Below are 15689 nucleotides of genomic sequence, written 5' to 3'. Positions count from 1 at the left end.
GTAAAGCTCCTCGCACCTAGACGCGCTCTATCGTCTCGCCTGTTTAAGGCCGAGGCTCGAATGACTCGGTAGTAAAGGAGATTTCGGTGTTGTCCGAGTCTGTTTCCAAGAGGAAAAAAAATTGCAAAACCAACCCCGAGCCCCCACACCGCCAGCACTTGAGGGTCTGTTGAACGGTCTCTCTGAGCGGACAGCACCTAAGAAACGGAGAGTCTCGGGCTGCGAGGGCGGCGCGTGAGCCCACGGCCCAGGACGGGCCCCTCCGCCCTCTGCCGGGCTTCAGCCCGTCCAGGCGCCTGCCATCGCCCCAGAGCACACAGGTTTTAACTCCTGAGGGAGGAGGCGGCTGAGTCGGGCCAAGGTAACGCTGCGTGGCGAAGGGAAAGGGTAACGCTGGCTCTCCGCGCGCGGACGTGGCGGCTGGCTGGACGCGCGCTTTTTCCTGCTTTGCCAGGCTGCGCTTTCAGGTAAGATTTAGAGGGCGACCGAGAGTTTTACGATCCTTCCGTTGTTGCGACCGCCCCTACGTTGACCAACCCGCGCTCACGTAAGGTGAGTTTGCGCTAGTTTTCAAAGACCGTAAAGCACCGCCGGCGCGCAGCTGCCGGCCCCGCTGTCCGTCGCCTCGGCGTTGGGTATCTCTGGAAGAACTGAATTAACTGAAGCAATTTGAGTATCTAGCAAACGTTTAAAGCTCCTTCCAACTGCAGGTCTCTCCTTTTTGAGCTGTTGCTTACCGCTATCATACTTCAAACGAACTTTTCCGTAGATTGAGGACTCTTCAGGATCAAACTTCAGAGGCTGTGAACAGGCCGTTAGCTGGAAGCGAAAACTCGCTCTCATTTTCCGTGTAGCTGGAGCCAGCGTGGAGCCTGCCGAGCGGCAGGCAGCCTGCACCGCTGCGACCGCTGGCCGCGTTCGACCCCTCTAACCCGGCCGCTTTCTGCTGGGTTTGAACCGTCCCGCAGCCTTTCCGTTGCGGTCTTGGAAGCGATGGAGCCAGCGAGCGGCTGCTCCCCTTTCAGCGCAACGAACAGCGATCAGAAACATTTGATATTTTCACAATGCGAAGCATCAAAGGCCGCAGCAGAAGCTATTCCCATTTCTGCGGTGCCTAATTTGCCGTCGTAAGCAAGAGATCGGTATGCGAGACTAGGCGCAACGCTGATGTACTTTTATTACTCTGGCAGCAGCCACGGTGCTGTTTGCTGTTTTCCCATTTCTTAGCAACAGCCTATTTTGTTCATGCGTTTCTTTGTAGCAGCTCTGCGGAAATTATTTTCCTGTTGTATTCAATGTACGCACCGACTGACGCCAGCGGGTGCCGCGAGCGCGAGCACCTTGCTGGCTGGGCAAAAGCCCCGCCGTGACTTCCCCGGGCGGCTCCTCCGCTCGCGCGGGAGGAGACAAACCTCTCCCTTTCGGCGGCGGCACCGGCAGGGCCGGCTCCGTGGCCGGACAGACGGAGGCACTGACCCACATTGAGGATAGGTGCTGATCAGGAAAGAGAAAATAAAGCGTCATTTATAAGGGAGATCGTAGATTAAAACAGCAACAAAGATAAAAGAGAAACGGGGTTAAAAAGCTCTTTGAGGAAGGTCGAGCAAAAAAGGGTCAGCCGATGCCCAGAACCACATTAGGGATCAGAGGTGGATCCTGGGCCCTAATTTCTCCATGGGGAGAGATGTCTGATAAAAGATAAACGATGAAAGATAAATATGACCAGGAATTGTATCATTAGAAGAGCCTTAAGCTCCCATATATAGCCTGGAAAGTGACTGTTACTAAGAATAGAGGGGCCCTGATATCCCACGATCCGAGAGTTGACAGATTTCTCCAGAGCGCTAATGGGACGTGAGGCTATTTTAAACTTGCTTTAGTGAGTAGTCAACACATTATAGAAGAGCTGGTCACAGAAAATAAACATGGAGCAAGAGATCCCAGGTTGAGTCTATCTCAATTAAATGAAGAATAAACACAAGCGAGGTTATTAAGGCTCTCGTTTCCGAAAGCGCAAACTGAAATAGTAATGGAAGCAGCCAGCAAAACCACGCGGCTTGCAGCACTCGCAGACTTGAACATGGATAAGGCAGGATATGAAATCGGAGTCTAAAAGGCAAAAAGATCTCGTAAGGGAGCCAAGAACCCCCACAAAATGACTAAAGGGACAAAGAAAGCAAGTCGTGTCTCAAGGGCAGGTGGCAAAGGGAAAGACCAAGAGAGACCGCTCTTTCCCAAAGGATGATTTGTGATTTCTGCCCCGATAGAGCTGAGACACCTGTGGAGTCGGTGGCTCCCTTTATCCCACGTGTGCACACACGGTACAAAGTGGCCACAAAAAAGGTGCAATTTAGGTAGACAGACGACATGAAGTGATGGGAAGGAGGTATCACCATCTGGCTGAGACTGGGAGTCGACGGTGGGGATGCATTTGTGAGTCCCAACCCCATGCTGTTTAAGCAGCCAGGTGAGCAAAACGATGCTGAGGAAAAGCAAGTCTTGTGGCTGGCAGGGTCCCCGCTGGGTGCTCCGCAGGGCTGCGCTGCCACGGACGGACAGACGCTGCTCTTCGCTGAGCACAATTGTGCAAGGACGCGTTTTGCACCTATCTCCAGCAGCCCCTCTACCATTAGCCGACGAGAAGCCCTTTCCTCTTCAACTCCCACCTCCCTGGCCCACCAGTAACCTCAGCCTCCTCGGTGTCACCTCTACACTCGCAGCCCCAATTTTTATTGTAGGGCCCAGCTCTGTCGCCGTATCATGAAATAACAAGGGGGGTTGCTCTCCGTTGCTGCAGAGCCGGGAGCTGGATGCCACCCAGCAAGCAGCTCCTGGGGTGCTGGCACCCCAGAGTCAGTGTGACCCTGTCCCCCCCTCACAATTAATGAATAATAACGGCAAGAGACATGAGTCGTCTTTTTAATGTGCAACACCCAGTAGGCCAAGGAGCACGCGCTCCATGGTAAGATTCCAGTTTTCCAACGAAATGAGACGAAGGATGTGTTAGGTCTACAGGCATATCATGGTTTAAACATCATTTTCTGGAAAATAAAAATACATCACATCAGAGTTTTGCATACAAAAAGTAGAATTTGCCCTAAAATAAAATTCTATCAAATCATTAAAAATTTACAAAAGTAAAATGCATATAAACTCCAGTAAAATTGAACAGTCTTACAGTTTGAGGATTGTTTACAAAGATGCAGTCCAACACATAAAACCCTCTTATTTTTCTATAAGTTCACATAATTTTAAAAAGCCCCAACCCTAAGCCAGTCTTTCCACCTTATCAAATACTGATTTCGAAAATATACGGTTGAAGATGTTAAACTTTGCAGGCAAAAGAGATTTTAATCAGTACTTTTACAGGATCCCACACATGGGCAGGTAGCCAAATTTGGAAAACACACTTTTACGTCAAACCTCTTTTACGTCAAACCCCGAGACTAAAGCTAGAAGACGCGCGGCCTTGGCGCGAGCCCAGGGCGTTTTGCTGCGTTGGTTTGACGCCGCGGACACCGCAGGCAACCTGACTCATGAACCGAAACGAGCTGCTGTCGCGCTCGAGGCGCCTCGGCCTCTCCTCCAATGCTGCCCAGTGCGGCCCCGGGGAGGGGGGGACCCGCAGTCACCACCTGCTTAAACACGAGGGCCCTGTGCAAGGCTCACAGGCAATTAAAACACGCACAGTAACAGCCAAGGGCAGTGAGAATTTTAAAATAAATTCAAGCAACAGTTAAATAACCAAACCCGCTCCCAGCAGGGGAAACGCGGCTGAAGCCATTGCACATCCGCTCGGTGCAGCTGCCTGCCAAATCGGAGACGCCGGCGGCACAAGGGCGCTTTGCCGCGCTCTCCGCCGGCTCCCGGCTGCGGGACGCTGCACCCACCTCCAACCAGTCCGTTAACGCTGAGCCAACCTGTCCTGCCGGGAGAGGTTTTACATCTGTGCAGTATGCGCCGCCCATGCCGCATTGGTGAGGATTATTCTGATCTGCTAAAGCAAAAATCAGGATCCATGTTTCCCACCAGTCTCAAGGCTGAGGACGCACCACCAACTAAACAGGACATTTGCTATGCCCTGTCCCAGCAGCCTTCCCTCGAAGGACCCCGGAGCACTTCACAGACCCGGACGCGGCGTGACCGTGCCTCGGCGAGGCACACAGGTACGCAGCCTTCCCCGTTTGCCCATGGGGAAAACGGGGCACCACGCACATACGCACCCTTTCCCTAAGGCATTAGCAGCTCTGTAATAAAGCAACGCAGAGCCCAGGCTCTCACCACCAGCCCCAGCTTTATCACAAATCCACACATCACCTCTGCAACGGAAAACACAGGGGGTTTTTTTGGCTTTTACATACAGACGTAGCAAAGCTAGAGAAGTGGCCTGAGCCTGAAGTGGAAAAGTGCCCCATAAAAAAAAAAAAAAAAAAGGAAAAACAAAAAACCCTATTTGCTCATTGTATTTTCTTCATGTAGCAATACAAAGTGAGCGTAACAAATCTGTCTGGATATAAGTGAAGAAATCACATGGGGAAAGCCAGCGGTGTGAGTCACCATGAACGAAAAGGCTTTTATTGAAAAGAGCAAGTCACACGTTCCTCGTCTGCCACACCTCGAAAAACCAGCGACTTTAAAGTACTTCTGCATGTGTCACTTGAAGCTAAGTGCCAAAACAATATTTGTTCCAGCACAAATGGTGTCACAGACATAAAACAAAGTTAAGAATCTCATCCTCAAGAAAGTTTGCATGTGCTGTGCACATCAGGAAGGATTTTAAGCCATCTAAGACAGTACAAAACACTCTTCATTCACCTTGTGCTAACCACAAAAGCAGCATAAAGAAGGTATTTGAGAAAAAGCAGCTGGAAGACACCAGGAAGATAGACAATTTCCACCCGCTCTCCTAGATGGTCTACTAGGTCAGACTGTGCCAAATAAACAAACACCTCAAGGACGCATCAGCAATTAACCCACAAGCTCAGCAATGTATTTCCTGAAGTGCCAGGAGACCACGTCACTGGGGCAGGAGGGGAGGGTGAAATGCTCATCCAAACACTGGAGTTGGGAATAAGGTGCAGGCCTAGCTTAAGAAAACAGAAAGCCAAAACTTCCAAAAGGGATTTAACTTTAGGAGCCTGGATTTTGAGTGGCCTGAGACGAGATGTTTCACAGATGGGCAGAGGGAGGAGGTATCCCTGAAGATGAGATCCCCTTAAAATAGCCACAGAAAACACCTAACCCAAACACCCAAGAACATAATGTCTCATGGAGATCCTCGCTGCAGTCCTTTCCACCTCCTCCTCTGCACTGCTCTCTTCTCCCCTCAGTCCTGCCGCAAACACTTCCTGCGAGACCACTTGTCGTTACTAAGCAGGCCACCGCAGTGCTGGGTTTGCGGGGACCTGCCCGGGGGCTCGCCGGCCGAGCGGCCGGGGATCGCAGCCTGCGGGAGCCGCTCCGCTTGGGACGTACCGCGATCCTGAGTGAAAAGCCAGAGCCAGTGCATCTGCGTGCAAGCCTTTGCTTCTGCTTGTCAAAACTCTGGACAGAGACAGATTTGCTCCTCTATTTATTACCGTTTCATCCGTCTGGAAGCATAAACTGTAAAAATTATAAGCAGATTGACATCATCTTCCGATGTTACTGTGGCTGCTGCCTCCACTGAAATTGGCCTAGGCCGTCTGAAATTAAACTCCGCGATGGAGCAAGACAGATACTGCTACACCGCCTACAAGCAACGTCTTATCAGTAATAACTGCAGAGAAATGAATGAATTGTATGTTGATACTTTTGCTCTCTCTCTCACACACATATGCACCAAGGAGTAAGCCTGAAAACTCAGCAGAAGGAAGCAAATTTTTTTTTCTTTATTTTCGTCACCTGCCCACCACCTCCTCCTCCACAGCCTTGACTCTGCGATCCACGTCCTAGAGCCACAGCAGGTCACACAGAAATTCCTGTCCACCTTAGTGGGGGACAGCTTTTAACCCTACGCGATTGCGTGTCGGTGACTTCTGCTATCTCCTTACCCTCCTTCATGCCCTCCTAGTCTCTCTCACACACATCATATCCGCTACTCTCAAAGCTTGGCACTTAACAACACTGAGAATAGTGATACTGATATTGAATACAAACTGATACCAAATACCAAGATACAGATTCATACAAGTGTAGCAGTTATCTTGCCAAATTATTACAATGATCTATACTTACAGTCAAAAAAAAAAAATCCCTAATGAAACATAAAAAACCCCCTGCAAAATCTTTGCCACAAACACTAATTCACATTTTCAAGTGACCCAATATAAGAAATGAATAACAATTAAGAAATCCCTGCTGTCATAGCATTACGGGACAATTAAATCCACTGGGTAAATTGTATAATCCCCATTCATATTTTAGTCAAACCTCACACACTGCACAGCGTTTTCCTTTCTAATAGCAGCCAACATGTGCATATGAATCAATCAATGTCTTTTTAATTTTTTTAAAACGTAAGGCTATGCACTCATTTGCTATGTTTAATTAACGTTACTGTAGAAAAACTTTACATGTCTGTCATCAAACAACTTCAAGTTTTAGACAGATTTGATCAACTCGACCCAGTATTTCAGGGTTTAAACGCCCCATAGAAACCTCTCCTTCCCTTATTTGATCCATCAGCCTATCGCTCCATGAAGTTATGAATGCCAACCCAGATGCAGCCTGGCATTTTCCAAATCACTCAAAGACCGAAGACATCCCACTCCTGCTCGTTTTAGAGCTGTCGGATAGTTTGCAATACCTCAGCCACGCTGCAAACCTGAATATACAGTGCACGGTACATACCAGTTTGGCTTCCATGGGTGTAGGAGCCAAATTTATAAATTTCAGACAAATTATACTGTTCTTATAACAGATTATCTGGCCACATACATGGTACAAAGAATATGTGAAAACCTTTACGTCTGCACCTTCCTCCTGCTTGCATGATTTTCTAAAAATCATTACTTTTATGCTTATTCAATAGATGTTTGGCCCATCTAAAACTGAACTACTTGGGAACTCAAAAGTCCTTCTCCACAGTACCTGCACACACACTGAATGAAGGGAGCGGAAGACCACTGTGGGAAATTAATGGTTAAAAGCAGCGAAGAGATACAGTAAACAGTCCTAAGCGGAGCCTAGCTCTTCTAAACCTTAGCTTCCTCATTAGCAGCATGAAAGTTAACACAGCTCAAGAGCTAGCGAGAAGAAAGAGCCATCGAACTGGGAGCTGAATGCAGTTATTACTGAGCCAAGCAGAAACCTGAGGAGCAGCCCAGAATAAAACCACTTAAAATGAGCAACTATTAAAGAGAGCGTAGTCACTATAGAGCACCTTTCCTTGCATTTTCAAAAAACACAGCACAATCACTCATATTCTAGGGACATATTCTAGCAGCGCTTGGAAAAATTGTTATTCTGGGTGTCCAGATGAAAAGCAATTTAGGGTCACAGTGCCTTAGCACTGCTTAGAGCTCTCCTTCTGGTCTTAAACTCTCACTTTCAATAAAGTGTGATTCTCCTGAAAGCTCTTAGCCGTGGTAAAACAGAACAAGGGCGGACCAATTTGATAACTCTTGTTCAAGCAATATTCCCATGGGCTTCAGCTAGGGTACTGACATGAAATGCACTGCTCCTCCAAAGAAAAATGCTGCTGCTGCAAGATGTAGATCAGCTATTTTGGAGATCTCAGAAAGTACATTTGCACTGCCTACCTCCTGTGCCCAGTCAAGACTTGATAATTTGATAAAATCTTCAAGACCCAAAACTGCACATGTGGAATACAGCAGTGCCCTACTGCTGCAGAACTTCAAGCAATTTGGGAGCAATCCCTTGGTTTTTACACAGGCTGGTTTCTATCAGACTTCCTGGAAATTCAGGCTGAGGCCAGACTGCAGAGTACTTCTCAGCTCTTGGCATTTGGGTGTACAGGCACTGAGTGCCATAATCAGACCATGCAGCACAGTGCCCCAGGCACAGAAACTCCTATCAAAGCATCTAAGCTCAGGAGAGCAGCGAGCAATTCGCACTGAGCAACTAAGGGGGTCTAAAAAGACGCTCGCCCCTCTAGGAGAGGCTGGATGTGGCAGCCCTAACAAATATTTTGAATTGCTCCCTGCTCTCTGGCACAAGGAACAGGAGGTGATAGTCTGAATATGGCCTCAAGTGCTTCTCCATCTTAAAATACTCAGGACAGTGAAAGGATCGGAAATCTCTGTCACTCAGGACAGTGCCTGAGCTGCGCAATTTTAATCTTAATATAGCTACAGTAAATTGCAGAAGTAGAGCTCCGAAGAGCCATCCAAGTTTGCAGTCCTGCCATGACAATGTCACTCCAATCAAACCCTTGGCAAGCCGTTCTGGTTTGCAGAAGATAATAGGTAGGAGCCGCTACTGGATACTGAAACTCTTCCAGACACTAAAGCATAGTAAAAAGAAGTTGGACAGTTAATACCATTCATCTGAAAAACGATAAAAGGATGATGCCAGCACTTTTGAATGTGCTGGTTAGATCGATTTAGTTATCTCAACATAAGTTAGTTCTATTGTCTACAAAGAGCCCGTTTCAAGAGAGAAAAGATCTTTTAGGGGCTGATACAGGCAATAAGCTAAGCCAATTTCCTGTTCCTGACTGTAGCAAATACAGCCATTCTTCTGAAAACATAAAAGTAGATGCCACGGAACAGCTTATTTTATTTTACTGCACACTCCTGAGTTGAAGATAGTTACGACATACTCTCTCTGCAAAAGGAGAGAAGATGGAACGAATAGATACGCGTCTGAAAGGTGGCGCTCAGCCCAGGTTTATTGGAGCGAGTTTACAAAGACCGTGTCACTCAGAAGTGGCAGAGAAGAGCCCCTCATAGGAGCAAAGGGTGTTTGATTCAAACTTCTACTGAAGCAGCTCACCGCAAACCAACGTCCTCAAACAAGTGCATGCATTTCTTGCTATAAAATAGCTACGTTAGGAAAGCATTCACCCCATGGAAAAAGAGAAGAAACCAACAAAACATGTCACTGACAGTGTATGCATTCAACTTCATTCACAGCAGTGACTTGTTTAGCTACAACCAGTGGCATACCACCACCCAGAGTCATGACTACTTAAAATAAACCTATGTAATCACATACCCTTATATAACTTATATATATAGAATATATATAAGTTATATCTATGTATTCACAAATAAAAATATGCACACACACAAGTCTTAACACAAAGCACAGAACACACAAATGGAAATACCGTGAATGACGCCGAACTGAAATATAAGAATATAATTAAGAAATTATTAGCAGGTTTAAAATTGAATTAAAAACTATTCAAAGTGTATTCAATATTTATGTTCAAGTAAGGGCGAGAACGACCACAAATTAGTACTGATAAAAAGAGTTGGCATTATATTTCCCATGTTATGCCAAAGCTAGTAAGTCATTTCTCACTGTCAAACTCATTGTCATTTCGCCACTGGGGCACCTCATTAACTAGAAAAATTTTTCAGAAAACTGATTTTCAAGACTTGGATTAACAAACTATATTGTTTAGGCACCCTCAGTTGTAAACTAATCCTAAAAACATGCATACCTTGGAGTATCAGAAGAGAAGCAGCAGGATTCAAACATCCACACCAACAGTATTTAGTGGCATAAACAGGTCTTCACGGCAAAAAAAAAAAAAAAAAAAAAAAAAAAAAAGGTAGCACTGGAGATGGGGGATGAAAGGGTAACACAGTGGTGGCCTTTAAAACAGTAACGTTTACCAACCGTGACTCTGCAGTCAACTTCTGAGATACTACAGATGGCTTCTGCTCAGGACACGCAGAACCATGGTGGTATTTCAGAGGTTGCTTACTATCTGGGCGAGTCAGGTTTTAGTGGCAGCTAAAGCTATCATTCACCACATACGTGCTCCAGGGTGATAATTAAACACCTCTACCAACACTGCAAGGATTGTTTGGGATATTTAGCATGGCTAAAAACCCTGGTACCAGTGTCTTATATCAGAAATAACTTTATTAGAATGTAAATGTAGTGTACAAGCACCAAATTATTTTAGCTTAACTATTTAATGGACATTCGTTATATAAAGGACTAGTAATTTAAAACATAGATTTTTTTTTTTAAAAGACTTTTTCTTTTCTTTTGTTAAAGATTGTTCACTATTCCTATTCTGATAGAAGACTCAAAGGTTACTGGTACCTCGGTGTGTACAGACACCTAATACAACCTTGAGTTGGCGCACACTCACATACATACACAAAAATTGTACATTTCACTGCTACATGAATAGCCTTTTAAATAAAGGATCCAAGTTCTGACATTAGAACTTGTATATCAGCTATATTCTATTTGTGCATTTCAGGTATCTTCATCGCCACTCAAGTTCCACATTTATCTGCCTGTAATGAACGCAAATCAAGGTGATCTTGAACATAAAAAAAAAACACCTTTCCTTTGTTCTTGCTAATAAAGCCACTCTTAAGTCTTGTAATTTCTTTGTTTTTCCTCTACTGTGCTGTGCAAATCCAGGCAGATGTGCAGACTGTAAAACCGACTTTGGGTCTCTTCTAAACCTTCACCAGTTCTGTGTTATCAAACAGAGACAACCACATCGAGATAGAGTCTGTCGTAGGATTCCCGGAAGCACAGAATGAGGAGCAGACTGAGCAAACACGACCCTGGGAGGCACCAGTTGAACCAGGAAAACTCTGTAAAAACAGAAAACAGATTCAATCACAGACTTATGGAACATGCTCCATGTTGAAAGCTATCAAAACTTAAAACACCGAAAGGTAGAAACATGGCTGGTGGGTTTGAAGGAAATTGCTACGTTATTATCAAAACTATGACAGCTCTGCAATGGATAAATGGCTAACATGGTTTATGAGACTTCTTGGGGGGTTTCTTCTAAAACACATATAACCAATGCCACTAGCTAACGTTAATCCTCATTACTGAGCATGTCAATGGGCAGAGGGGGAATCTATCATCACTAATGGAGAATAAATGACTTCCGAACACTTTCCTCGTACTGCTCTTAAAAGTGTGTGTTCCACAATCAGTAAATCCTCTCTATAGCCTGATATTTGATTACTATTTAGCAATTTTATTCAGAAACAAGTGCACCATAACATATATACATATTTTTTAATCTATCATAATTTACTGACGAAGCATCGCTTTTGCTGGACATGGTCTCTTATTCAGTATCTTACAGAATCTAAACTCTCCCTCAATGTTTCAGTTAATTGTAGCAAAGACTTTTTCTATTTTTCTATTATTATGCTATTTTCTTAAATCTGTAATACATGTTGCTAAAAGAAAAAAAAAGCACTATATATATCATACAATGAAAAGGACAGAAGTCAGAAAGCCTAAGAAATCAACCCCCTGACAATAGCAACATTCAACAATACCGCTTCCCCAAACAATTTACAGATTTTTTTAGGTAGTAATCTTATTAAAACCTTAGTAAAATCTTTCTTAGCTTGGAGAAGACTATGCTATGTAATCCCAGAAGTCAATAAGCAAATGTTCCACTATTATTTTCAATATAAAACAACACTCCTGCTTAATTGGATTAAACATACTTTAACCCAAATATCCCCAAAGGCCAAATTTTACTTGTAAATCCTTCGTGTCTTTTTGTACTTCAGAAGTTGACAGAGCATTGCTGCTTCACAGTAGCACATTGATCACATGAAGTCAAACATTGATTTGTTTTTGTTTTTCATTTAGAACTCACTGTAGAAAAGGAGAATGGAACTATATCCAGAGACTGAGCTTTTGGTCTTAGAATACAGGGCTAGTACACTAGCCTGGTTAAGCTAAGGTTTCTGAAAGGCTTAAATTTCCCATTCTTAATCAAGTTAGCTGGATCAAAATCTTCAATGCACTGGAAAGTTTCCAGGGCTTGCCTCCTTCACAGCCTTCATAATTGGAACATTATATATCAGAGTTTGAGAAGAAAAATAGAGAAATCAGAATTAAAGCTATTAAAAGATTACTTGGCCTAGAAGGCAAGACTGAGGGAACAAGCTGAATTTGACCAAATTCTGGTTTACCTGTAAGCTTCTTAAATGCCATTAGAGGATGTACTTGAATCAAAGGAAAGGTGGCTATCTAACTTTCTATCCACTTTAATAAAAGAAAAATCTTTTAGAAAGTAGTGAACAGCATCAGCTAGCATTGATCACCTCTAGGGATCACATAAGCAGTTGTACTGTTGATCTCATTTGTGATACTGCACCACTGAGAACGGATCATCCTGAGCCCAACTTTGGTCTCCCCCCACGCCTCCTTCAAGAAAGATGGAAAGATTCCAAGTGTATGGATATACTGATTTTAGGTTTATCCTCACCTGCATTTACTGATACCTGCTATGGAAAGAAGTACTAGAGGTAAAATAAAATGGCCTTAAACACCCTATTTATAAGGGTATGAGTTCACTCTACCATAATTTTTCAGTGGGAAGGAAGTCAGACCATCAAAACAGCATAACGTAACAATACTCAATTATTAAGCAATTTAGAACACTGGACTGTTACTCTGAAAAATGCTGAAAATATCCCCAAAGTATTCCATGTAGTCTTTTTGGCCCTACTGTAAATGTTGCAAATAATAGTACACATGAATATAGCTCATGTCAATTAATATTAACCAAACAATACTCTCTCAAAAGCTAAAACTAAGTGTGACAGTGCCTGAAGAAGGGACAGAATTCAGTTTTTACAATGATGGAGTTCAGTGGAAATATCCAAAAATTCATATCTCTGTCAATTTACGCTCACAGGACAGAACTTAGAATATAATTATTATCCTGCATAAAATTACTTGTCAGAAAGAAACACAATGTTGAAAATTTGCCCCCACCTGTAACCCTCATAATTTTAAACACAATTCATTCTAAAATGTGTCAGTCTCCCCTTGGCTGGGAGACACTATTGTAAGAATTAGATGCAGTGATGATAATTACCAGTTTCATCAATTACCACTGATGAAAGTTATCAATTGTTAATGCTTCCAAAGCAAAACATTTGTTTTAAATTCAGTAATCTAGATAAACGTTTGCTTCTTGGTACAATATTTTAAAACAAAATTTGTAACTTCAAAAAGCATCAATAGAGATCACTTATTTTAAAATGAGATTGGGATTGGTTCTTATTTACAGTTTACAGTCATAATAGAGTATGTCTCAGTATGTTTTATAATCTATTAAAGAGCAATTCAAAGGTTATGATCAGGAGTTACAAGGAAGGCAATACTGCATGAGAGAAGAAAAAGTCTGCAAAGAACCCTATAAGAAGCTGATGAAAACATCAAACAAAAAGCTCTTCTGCCTCTTTAGGGCCACTAGATTATTTAAAGGAATGTTTCATCTCCAAGCAGTATCCAAAAACGATGCCCTCTCTCATCCTCAGCAACATGCCCAGCCAATCGAACGGTGCTGAGCATGAACAGGGCAGTTCTTTTGTGCCCCTCCTGGGCAATAAGTTTATACCCTGAAGCATAAGACTGAACGAGCTATATTGTGCTTTTGGATGCGCACAGATACAAACATTCCTAATGGTCACAGCATTACCCAGGCCTTTATAGAAATATGACGACAGTGTGTAGCTTGATGGTTTCTGGCTACAGCAAGCTCTAAGTGGAATCTGACTATATATCTTGCACTAAAGCATTTTATTGTGCTATTAGCATGCATCTGGAGAAGAACAGGTATTCTTTTCCCTCGCTGATATAGAGGGGCATTCATACATTTGATTATTAACAAGAAATTCTATGCGCAAATCTTCCCCTCACTGACAAGAGTATGTCTTCATGGAGAATTATATTTTCAAAGTAGCTCATATTTCTTACCTGTATGGTAAAACGTGAGGAAAAACAAAAGCACTCCCATAAATATGTTACTCAAAAAGGTAACGACTCCGCAGGTAATTCCTTCTGGAACAGGGTAGACCGTTTCCACAAAGAGCTCAAAGAATATTGGTACGCTACTGTTCAGGAATATACCCAGCAAAATACAGGATGTGTACAGTGTAGCTATAACGGAAACAAAAACAATTATTAATTTCACATTGACTTGTTTTGCCACATTCAAAGGTGCCAAGAATATTAATTCTTGAGTAACTTATGCATAAACTTATTTCTCGTCCTCCGTGTGTCATAGAGTACATCACATCCCACTAGTTTTCGGCAGAATATACGCATTGATTTGGGCGGGGGAGTCAGGAACACTGATTTATTTTTTAAAAGCAAAACCCACAGAGACATGTTCAATGGTTTGGAATTCACTTACGAACAAGCAGGAAGTGGCATATGCAAAGCCTCACCTAGAGTTCAATTTCTCCAAAATGAACAGGAACTGTTGTCTTATACATAATTAGAAAGGGAGTAATTAATGCACTGAATTAGAAACGGACATGGAATTAACCTTCTGACTTAGCTGTAAAGGGCAGAAATAATTTTGCTTTCATTTTACAAATAAATACTAATGATCTATCAAATATTAAGACGTTAGTATTCATCACGGCCTGACCTGCAACATGTTGAATCCCTCTCAGCTTCGGTAGGAAATGAAAGGCACCCAGCGCCTGGCAGCAATAGGCTATTATTTGATAAAGCAGATTATTCACCACTGTAGAACTACTGCTTTTCTTGGATGAATAACAGAAGAATATAGACATTTCTTCAGCAGCTTCTGATTTTTTTTCTACGATTTCTGACACTGCCAAGTTCTTTGCAGTGCAATAGATGCTGAAAATACCTATATTATCTATTAATATACCTGTTATGTCTATTTCTGAAAAAAGAAAACTTAAAAAAATCTAGTAGACTTTAAAAGTTCAGTAGCATTAGTTTCAATGGAATTTAAGTCTCTGCTTAGATGCTGTCTTGTAAGGGGTGCATTTCCTGACCTGCAGCCTTCATAAACTGGGTTACCAATCAAAGAAAAAGGAAAAACAGCAGAAAAAGGAAAAACAGCAGAAAAAGGAAAAACAGCAGAAAAAGGAAAAACAGCAGAAAAAGGAAAAACAGCAGAAAAAGGAAAAACAGCAGAAAAAGGAAAAACAGCAGAAAAAGGAAAAACAGCAGAAAAAGGAAAAACAGCAGAAAAAGGAAAAACAGCAGAAAAAGGAAAAACAGCAGAAAAAGGAAAAACAGCAGAAAAAGGAAAAACAGCAGAAAAAGGAAAAACAGCAGAAAAAGGAAAAACAGCAGAAAAAGGAAAAACAGCAGAAAAAGGAAAAACAGCAGAAAAAGGAAAAACAGCAGAAAAAGGAAAAACAGCAGAAAAAGGAAAAACAGCAGAAAAAGGAAAAACAGCAGAAAAAGGAAAAACAGCAGAAAAAGGAAAAACAGCAGAAAAAGGAAAAACAGCAGAAAAAGGAAAAACAGCAGAAAAAGGAAAAACAGCAGAAAAAGGAAAAACAGCAGAAATTAGAATACTGAAAAATAGTCTGGAATAATTCCTACAAAATGACAAGAAGAATGTAAAAAAAAAAAGATCAAATTCAAAAATGTTCCTAAGTCATGGGGAAATTATTGCATATTTCATACCATCTCCTCACTGCAGTATGGTGCAGAATCCTAGACAGAATTTTTTCATGGATATATTTATATATAAAATAGAAAATGCATTTTCAGTATACTTTACTTTC

General features: G+C 42.7%; 1 protein-coding gene across 2 annotated transcripts in view; it reads right to left on the bottom strand.

Annotated features, from left to right (window-relative positions):
• Nucleotides 1-2903: 2903 nt before the first annotated feature.
• Nucleotides 2904-15689, bottom strand: part of SLC49A4 (solute carrier family 49 member 4) — a 73203-nt gene continuing 60417 nt past the window's right edge. Inside the window, exons 8-10 of one of the 2 annotated variants that reach the window (XR_011141958.1) lie at nucleotides 13888-14070; nucleotides 9614-10736; nucleotides 2904-3041 (exon numbers count right to left, since the gene is read on the bottom strand). Coding sequence is in view for 1 of the 2 variants with exons in the window: in XM_068949060.1 (XP_068805161.1) it covers nucleotides 10621-10736; nucleotides 13888-14070 (299 nt within the window). In the remaining variant the exon portion in view is untranslated. Of the gene's footprint in view, nucleotides 10737-13887; nucleotides 14071-15689 lie in introns of both variants that reach the window. The other variant, XM_068949060.1, reaches the window with a different exon arrangement.

This window comes from Struthio camelus, chromosome 6 (genome assembly GCF_040807025.1).
Source record: "Struthio camelus isolate bStrCam1 chromosome 6, bStrCam1.hap1, whole genome shotgun sequence".
In the NCBI taxonomy this organism is placed as follows: domain Eukaryota; kingdom Metazoa; phylum Chordata; class Aves; order Struthioniformes; family Struthionidae; genus Struthio; species Struthio camelus.
This window is presented reverse-complemented; position numbering and strand designations above follow the sequence as displayed.